The sequence below is a fragment of the Oryctolagus cuniculus genome, chromosome 7, assembly GCF_051225735.1.
Source record: "Oryctolagus cuniculus isolate XC-2025 breed Fujian yellow rabbit chromosome 7, ASM5122573v1, whole genome shotgun sequence".
Lineage (NCBI taxonomy): Eukaryota > Metazoa > Chordata > Mammalia > Lagomorpha > Leporidae > Oryctolagus > Oryctolagus cuniculus.
This window is the reverse complement of record NC_142873.1, coordinates 38,491,417-38,500,602: the sequence shown is the minus strand read 5'-3', so window position 1 is coordinate 38,500,602 and position 9,186 is coordinate 38,491,417. Positions and strand designations below refer to the sequence as shown.

The window sequence follows — 9,186 nt, the reverse complement described above, 5'->3', positions numbered from 1 at the left end:
CATTGTCTATGGTCATGAATGCTGAATTGCAGAATGCCAGGTGACCTTATATCCAATCATTGCATTCTCTAGAATTTAAACAATACTCTCTATGCATTTCCACACACTGCTGTTGACATCTCAGATCACATCATTCTTGGTTTTACACAGAAGATGTCCTGTGCAGTATATGATGCTTCTTGGAACTCGTGGCCTCTAGTCAGTGCATATCAATCACATTCCACCTCAGCCCCTACCCCACCCTTACACACCCACAGTGGTGATGATACCAACACATGGCCAAATGTTCCTGGGAGAATGGATAGTTGTCACATGACATATTGCATAGGATTCACTTACAGAAAATACATGGTTTATTGTTTGAAATTCAAACAAAAGTTGTCCAAACCTATATTTAATTGCTAAATTTGTTAATCCAATCTGAGAGACAATTTCACATCTATCTCTCACAACTCATGTCCCATTTGAGGACAAATGCTCTTGCCCCTGATGAGTAGTGGACAAAAATTGCAATGTTGAGGTTTAGAGAATGTAATTACTAGACTTTCATTTTGAGGAAAACAGTATAACACACCTGAGCTCTGCTCCCAAGTCAGTACTGCTCTGGTCAGCATTCCATTTGCACAGATGAGTTATTCACACCCCAGTGAAACATATGGATCCTATTTGATTAAGCAACTCAAATTGGGATTTCAGATGTCCCAACCACATCCAACCCTGGGAAGACTTTCCTGACAGCCAAAGTAGCAAAATAAATGCAGTGGTTGGTTGTACCCTCTGTTTCCTGGGTTTCTGCCAAATCTAATCAGTGTTCTCTTTAAGGTATTTTGTATTGAAGACTTTACTCAGTCACTAAGAATACATTAGGGAATCACTATACTCCTAAGTTGTACTTATGAAATGCATGAAGCTGGTATTCCTTAAATAAAAAGTTTCTTTGGGAAAAAGAAAATACATTAGGGAGAAATTAACTTGAAATACTTGCCCCTGTGCCTCATTCAGGACTTCCTAGAAAGAGGGGATACTTGTGTTCCAAGCACAGAATATTCGTGTTGGAACTCACTAGAACAACTACATGTTCTTTTATATATCTCCCAGGTTGTTAGCTGACTTATAGAAAGAATCAAAGACACCTAGAGCTACAAATTGATGTACTTTATTCTTCCCCCTCCTTATTACAATTCCAGTTCCTCTGTCTCTGACAGTCTGGGATTTGGAGATGGCTTCCTGGTCCCACACCACAGAGCTCTCATCTGTAGAACATCAGCACAGCTGCCTCGGTGATCTCCCGGCTGCTGCTATAACCCTGATGAGTTCCATATCCACTCCAGTCAAAGGCGGAGAAATCCCCACACTGCCTGGGATTGCCCTCCGGGAAGAATCCTCCTCCACCGATGCAGTGCTGGGAACACAAAGAAGGGACACAAGAAGAGCTGAGATTCACTGCTGACACCAGTGGGTAATTAATGGCCAAGTTCTCTGGAGTCCTTGGCCAGAAACTCTAAGACCTTGACCACTCCCTCCCCCAAAACCCTGTCCTCCAAAGGATTTAATGGTATTTATCTTTTTTCTTAATTTTTCTGTGCTTTTCTTTTTTGAAGAGACAGAAAATCTTTATTTATTAGAAAGAAAGAGTAACAGAAAGAGTTAGGGAGACAGAGAGACAGATCTTACACTGGCTGATTCAATCCCAAAATGACTATGAGTGAGGCTGGGTCATGCAAAATCAGAAGTGAGGAACTTCATCTTTGTCTCCACATGAGTGCAAGGACTCTAGTACTTGAACCACCATCTGCTGCCTCCCAACAGCATTTAAGGGGGAAGGGTACCTGGGCCAGCACTATGTGCAGTAAGTTAATCCTCTACCTGTAACGCCAGCATCCCATGTGGGCGCTGGTTCTAGTCCCAGCTGTTTTGCATCTGATCCAGCTCTGCTATGGCCAGGGAAAGCAGTAGAAGATGGCCCAAGTCCTTGGGCTCCTAAGCTCATGTGGGAGCCCCGGAAGAAACTCCAGACTCCTGGCTTCAGATTGGTTCAGCTGAGCCATTGCGGCCATTTGGGGAGTGAACCAGTGGATGGAAGACCTTTCTGGCTCTCCCTCTCATTGTCTGTAACTCTACCTCTCAAACAAATAAATAAAATTCTTAACAAAAAAGGAAGCAGTTTACAAAGCACAGTGGACAAGACTCAAACAAGGCACTCAAATATGGGATGCAGTTGTCCCAAGCAGCAGCTTAGCCCATTGCACCAAAACACAGGACATTCATTCAGGGCATTCATTCTCAGACCCACCAACTGAGCATTCATCTGCACATTTCCTAAGTACTTAAGGCTCAGTCTACACCTCAGTTTCCCTGTTATGCTGGCTCAACTTCTCATGACTTTAAAGCATCATCCAACAGCACTGAGTCCCAAATCTCTCATTCCTGCCCAGATATTGCTTACACTTGAGACTTCCATATACAACCAACTCAAAGGTGTGTCTACTCAGATATCTCACAGGTATCTGAATGCCACCTGAGAGAAAGGAAAAACTCTGTTCACTTCCCTTGAATTGTTCTGCAACCTGTCTTAGGTAACTGAAAACACACAGTTACCAAAACACCTGGTAATCAAAACATGTTCAGTCTATCACCTGTGCGTCTCTGGAGCTCATCCACCCTTATCAAGAACACACTGACTGGGTCAGCATTGTGGCATAGTGGGTAAAGCTGCCACCTACAATGCAGGCATACTCTATGGGCACTGATTGAGACCAGCTGCTCCACTTCTGATCTAGCTCCCTGCTAAGGCACCTGGGAAAGCAGCAGAAAATGATCCAAGTGCTTGGGTCCCTACACCCACATTAGAGACCTGATAGAATCTCCCTTCTGATACAGCCAGAACAAGCCCGAACAAGCCCTGGCCTTTGCAGCCATTTAGAGAGTGAATCAGCACACAGAAGATTCTCTACTCTCTCTCTCTCTCTCTCTCTCTCTCTCTCTCTCTCTAGTTCTCTCCATTCCTCCCTCCTTCCCTCTCTTTTTGTAACTCTGACTTTTAAAAAAGTAAATAAATCTTTAAAAAAAATTAAGGAGACATGACTCAGATACACCCTCTTCTACAATACGACTTGAACCTAATTCAAATTCCCCTTGCCACTAATTTATCTGCCCTTGAATCCACATCTTCCACACACACATTGGAATCATCTTAGTAAAACCAAAGCTGATCAGGGCAGTTCTCTTTAAAATTCCCCAATGATTTCATCTCCCAAAATATATACTCCCATGCTCTGGTTCCTGTAGGTATTTCCATCATCAGCCCCTTGCTCTATCTCATGCTACAAAATTACACAACACCTTGCTGCTCATTCAACACACCAGGATTTCTCACACACCAATGATTCTGAACATGTTATGCATACATATATCTTGGTGAACCCCATTAAAGTAAGTTCTGTTCATATGACACATTATAATAGTAAAGGATATGAGAATAAGACAATAGATACACACAGGCACACCAATATACAGTCACACAGAGACAAACACACCTATACACACACCCACATGGAAATGGTCTCCAGAAAAACTCACTAATTCAGTGTTACAGCCAGTAACTCTCATCCCAGCACACAGCGCGTTGGCTGCTCTCTCATTGTTAAATACCCTGAACTGGACAAATCCGGCAACAAATTCCTCTGAAAAAGAAGAGGTAAAGAAACAGTCAAATATTCAAACAAAGGGCTAGAAACAGTTTTGATCTGCTCATCAATACCTTAAGCCCAAATTCCAGCATACAGTCCAACCCAGCACCTCTGTCTGTGGCCAGTGACAGATGCACTGAACCCTGAACTAATCCTTGTGGGAACTTCCTTCCATGAGGAAAGACAGAGCTAACCCTAGGACTTTACAAAAGAATGCTCTTCTGCCTAGGACATAGGGGAGAAATGAAACTCAGTACGGAGATCATCAACAAGACCTTACAAGGTCCAGCAAGGATCAGCCATGGTCAGGTGTCACCACCTGCTTCTCTGCACACTTCAATTGCCAGGTGTGGATCCTCCCATCATCACCAGCACTTATCCACACAGAAAAGTATAACCTTTTGCCAATCTATGACTTAACACTTGCAATTTTATTATACCAGAAGGAGTTTGTCTTATGATCATTAACAGCTATCCTTCAGTACAGAAATTAATTTCTCTGCCACATTGACAGTTTTTCTTCCCTGGGAACAGTATCCCGTGCCTTGCCTTACCGCTTGCAAGCGGCAACTTCCTTCTTTTGTTCTTTTCATATCCAGAGTAACATAAGTTGGTGTGAGTATACCCTATTCAAGCATGTTATATAACTTCTGCATTTATTTTCTTAGAAATAGGATTATTTTACAAAGTGTATGAGTATTTCTGTGACAGTGTTATTGTCTGTATATAATTTACAAATTCCTTCTTCTCTACTTTGATTCTTGACAAACAAAAAGGGAAAGATACAAAAATATAAAACAGCATTTGGAAAAGAAAAAAGAAAGTAATTTACAGGTGGCAAGTTAAGGCAGTGGATTTAAAAAAAAGAAACCTAGGTTTAACTCCTCTGAAAATACGAACTCCATCATTGTCTCATGATAAATACATGACAAAAGACCTTGTCGAGATTCTAGAGAAGACTCAGGCCCGTTGTAAGTGCTCGGTGAATACCAGCAATAATGAACTCTCATTGGTAATTTCCTGTGAAGGCACCTAAAGGTTAATGATGGCACTCACTCCGACCCAGAGGTGAGTAATAAGATGCAGTTTTCTCAGCATCACCAAAGTCATAGAGCACAGGAATCGCTGGGCCGTTGTCAGTCCAACACTTCCCTGTGCCATATTTCACTGGGTATTTCTGCAAAGTGTAAAAGAGGAGTTGAGTGAGGAGAGTGGAGCAACTGCCAAATTGTGAAAAAGTAGGAGTCCCTACAAGCCAATTCATTATTCAGAAACCACTTTCAATAACCCTGATTCCTTTCTCCCCAGAGCTATGTCTCTCCAATAGTCCCAAGCTCCTAGTCCCTGCCTCTCTCCCCAGACTCCACAGTTCTCCGCCCTTCCTTTGCTCAGACTTCTGGGAGAGGCAGGACATGGGTTCACAGTGAACCACAAGTAGGAGAAACAGGCAAGCACAGGTGCTCAGAGGTTATGTGGGACCAACAGAGCTGACTTGCTCCACCCCTAACACACGCTCCCTGTTCCCCAAAGTGCCCACATCCAGAGCCCTGTGTACCTGGTAGAGGCCAAACAGATTGTGTCCCAGATGCTGGAAGAAGCCAGTGTTGGTGCGGTACCTCAGCAGGGAGCTGTTCCTCCAGTGCTGCAGGGGCGTCTTGTTGGGCACGTGCCAGATTTCCAGGTCCTGGGCCTGGATGTCGTAGTAGCCGGGGTTCTGGGGGGCAGCACATACTGAGACAACCAGCCCAGGAGGTCCCATCTGGCAGAAGACCCCCATGGGCAGCCCTGGTTGAGCTGGTGGCTCGGGGCTCAGATGGGACATGGCCAGCAGCCTCAGACAACCCCACGTTCAGCAAACAATGACTCCCCACCACTACCCCAGTCCGTCATGGTCTTTCTTGTTGGGGGAAGATGTGGTCAAGACATCTAAGCCTTCTTCTCCAACCCTACTCCATGTCCCTACCCGAGAGCCCTCCCTCCTGCCCACGTGTGGCCCTGCAAACTCAACGCCTCACCTTGCCCAAGTGGTGGGAAAGAGGCATGGTACCTACCTTGTAGTCATCATTTGTGGCTGCCTCCGCAGACCCAAAGGTGTTGTAATTGGCCCAGTTGCCTTCCCCCTCTGGGTAGTCTGCTCTGCTGCCCTGCTGACTGGACCAGCGATCACCCAATGTGCACTTCCCAGCCATGAGGTTCTCGTGCACACTGGCCACCAGGGTCCAGCCACCACCCCCTGAGGTCATGTCGCAGAAGGTCTGGTAGATGACCCCATTCTCAGTGCGGAGGAAATACAGGCCATCTGTAGAGGGGACCAGATATGCAAGCTCATGGTGGGGCTCAGTCCACACACAGTAAGGCCCTGGGCACCAGGAACACAGCGTAATGTCTCCCCCACCCTGCATCCTTTACCAAGTGTGCCCAGGGCTGCTGCAAGATCCCCCAGGTTCAAGAGTTCATTTTCCTGTGCCTGGGGCAGAGCCTAGAATCACCGAAATCTTTAGCAACATTCCTCAGAAGTTCAACATGGAACCATCATGACTCAGCAATTCCATCCCAAGTTGCACCCACAGCAACTCACACAGATATCTGTACAGGTATCACACAGATATCTGTGATGTTCATCACAGCATTAGTGCAAGAGGCAAAATGTAGGAATAACGTGAACACACATCAACAAATGGATGCACAAAGTATTCTCTCTCTCTCTCTCTCTCTCTCTGTGTGTGTGTGTGTGTGTGTGTGTGTAAACATATGAAAAGCATAAAAAGCATTGAGTTACCCAATGGTAAACCACAGACTAGCCTCATAACATGATGAAAGTAAAATATCCAGGCATAAAGGGCTAAGGGCTAATGGTTCTCCTTCGGAGAGGTGATGAGAAGAGGCAAATTCATAGTGAGGGAAAGTAGAGCAGCAGTGACCACAGCTGGAGGACAAGGAGAATATGGAGTTAGTGCTTAGTGGGCACTGAGTGTCTGCAACCACTCTGTGAAATTAAAATGTTGTAGAGATGCAGCCTGTGATAGCTGCACACCAGTGGGAAGGTGGTTAATGACAGTGAGTTAACCACTAAAATTATCTAAACTGGAAAATGTTACCCAGTATGTTATATATGGGTGTGTGTATTTGTGTGTATATACATATATATATATATTCCTATGTATATACTTATATATGTATTCAGAAAAGTAGTAGCTACATACATTTAAAGAAAAAGAATATTGATATATATTTATTATACAACTGATATATATGAATATATATTTTGCCACAAGTTTTTCAAAACTTCTAAAGGAAACTACACTCTCAGAGGACAGACCCTAACCACACTGCCTGGTTCTGCCTAGATGTCTCAGCACTCACCGCGTGATTTAGGGCACTCCTGTTTGATTTCCTTGCAGCTTCTGGGCAGATTTGGAGAATACGAACAGTTCCATTCCGAGGGATCTGTATAGGCCACAGCTACAGAACAAGAAGAGTTCGAATCTCATTCCTGCTTTGACAAAAAACCCAGTGTCCTTTTGTCCCAGATCCCAAAACCATTGTACCCCTACTGCAGTGCCCAGCTGCCCGCGATCCACAGCCCTGGGAGACCCAGATCAGCTCCATAAAGCTCTGCTGACCCTGCACTCAGCAGGCTGCATGCACAACCCCTCCACTTTACACCAACTGTGACCCTCCTTGCCCTAGACACTGGGCATTCCAACACACTCAACATCCCCACGAATTGCCTCCCCGGGGACGAATGGATACTCAACAAAATTATATGGAGAAGAATAAATGAAAAGAGATAGACACGCCAGCAAACCAAACCAAAGTGTGTGATATGAGAGGGGATAGGCCAGAATGGAGGCAGGAGTCGTCAGGATGGGATGTGTGAGGCCCAGGAGGATTCTGAGTCCAGGCGACCCCCAAGTGTGTTCTTAGGAAATATACAAGATTTCTCTGTAGGATGAAAGAGAAGTGAATTAAAGACAGGGCGAACACTACATCCAAGACTCTGTAAAAACAAAGGAAATCATAATCCTACCTACTGAAGAAATTAAGTAGCTTAACATGGCTGAACCTGAGGTGTGATGTAGGGAAGAGGGAGACAGTAGCCAGGAGACTAACAGAGGCACAGAATGAAGACCATTGTATTGTTCGGCGCCGCGGCTCACCAAGCTAATCCTCTGCCTTGAGGCGCCGGCACACCGGGTTCTAGTCCCAGTCGGGGCGCTGGATTCTGTCCCGGTTGCCCCTCTTCCAGGCCAGCTCTCTGCTGTGGCCCGGGAGTGCAGTGGAGGATGGCCCAAGAGCTTGGGCCCTGCACCCCATGGGAGACCAGGATAAGTACCTGGTGCCTGGCTTCGAATCAGCGCGGTGTGCTGGCCACGGCGGCCATTGGAGGGTGAAACAACAGCAAAGGAAGACCTTTCTCTCTGTCTCTCTCTCTCACTGTCCACTCTGCCTGTCAAAAAAAAAAGACTATTGTATGTAACTCCAGCTCTGTAAACTGCTCTAAACTTCCGGAGGATTGGAACAACCATGATCTGCAAGGGCAGGGGTGTTCAAGTGCAAGGGCCCCAACCCTCACCACTGCATCCTTGGATTTAACTTCACATAATGAAGCCTCATCATCCTCATTCCTCAAATAAGCTAAGAACTAAGTTTTCTGAAGATTAAGAAAGAAGATATCTGAAAACATTGTTTTTCATAAAAAAAAAAAACTGAAGAAAGAGAAATACAGATGTTCAGATGTCATCACTCTGAATTTTATAGGAAAACCATCAAGACAACATTTCTGAGCATAAAGATGACTATGCTCTTCCCATGGAAACTCAAGGTTAAGACCACAGGATGAGGAATAGCACAGGACAGACAGTTTCACTGGAGCCTCCACAGGATCACACAGAGGCATAGAACCTGGCCCCAGCCAGTGCCACGGGGAAACACCCTATCAGCTATGGCTCTGTACCCCTGGTGGCCAGAAATCAACAATCAGCTCACGTGCCTGTCGATCTGTGAATCTCAAAAATACCCTCTCTAGCCTGGATCCAGCCTAGTTCTGCTGTTGAGCTCCAAAGTTGAGCTGGGAAGATGCTGCTCCCAGTGTGAGACCCACCTGCACTTCGCCATCCTGTGGCCACAAGGAGGAGCAGCAGGAAGCCCCCCTGGGTCATGGCAACCTAAAGAAAAGGAAGATGAAGGTCACAGCCTTGACATATTGAGTCTCTAAGTCCTTGCTCCATTAGACACTGCTATAAAGACTCTAGGATCCCTTGCCTTTGGTTAAACTCACACATCCCTGGGACCCACATCACGGCCGCCTCCCTGAGTTGAAGATGGGGCTCTTGCACTCACAGAGCTTGTTTCTGTCCCAGTTGCACCTTCTCCAACACGGATCACACCGTCCTCCCCTCCAAGCCAGCACAACAGCTAAGTGGAGACAGGGAACAGTCTCTGTGGAGGCTCCTGGTGAAGGGTGAGAAGCTGAGCCCTTTATGGTGAAAGCCCC

At 45.7% G+C, this 9,186-nt stretch overlaps 1 protein-coding gene across 3 annotated transcripts; it reads right to left on the bottom strand.

The window, feature by feature from the left end:
* Positions 1 to 1,134: 1,134 nt before the first annotated feature.
* Positions 1,135 to 9,186, bottom strand: LOC100341439 (intelectin-1). Of its 3 annotated transcripts, none has more exons than XM_089336944.1 (8): positions 9,033 to 9,185; positions 8,683 to 8,857; positions 7,053 to 7,151; positions 5,741 to 5,988; positions 5,245 to 5,403; positions 4,746 to 4,866; positions 3,580 to 3,683; positions 1,135 to 1,402 (listed from the first exon to the last, which is right to left on the bottom strand). In XM_089336944.1, the coding sequence occupies exons 2-8, from the start codon at positions 8,849 to 8,851 to the stop codon at positions 1,250 to 1,252; spliced, it is 1,053 nt and encodes a 350-aa protein (XP_089193070.1). In that variant the 5' UTR covers positions 8,852 to 8,857; positions 9,033 to 9,185; the 3' UTR covers positions 1,135 to 1,249. The 3 variants fall into 3 exon arrangements, with proteins under 3 accessions (XP_089193070.1, XP_069932975.1, XP_089193071.1); XM_070076874.2 differs by having other exon boundaries at positions 8,794 to 8,857; XM_089336945.1 differs by lacking the exon at positions 4,746 to 4,866 and having other exon boundaries at positions 1,264 to 1,402; positions 9,033 to 9,186.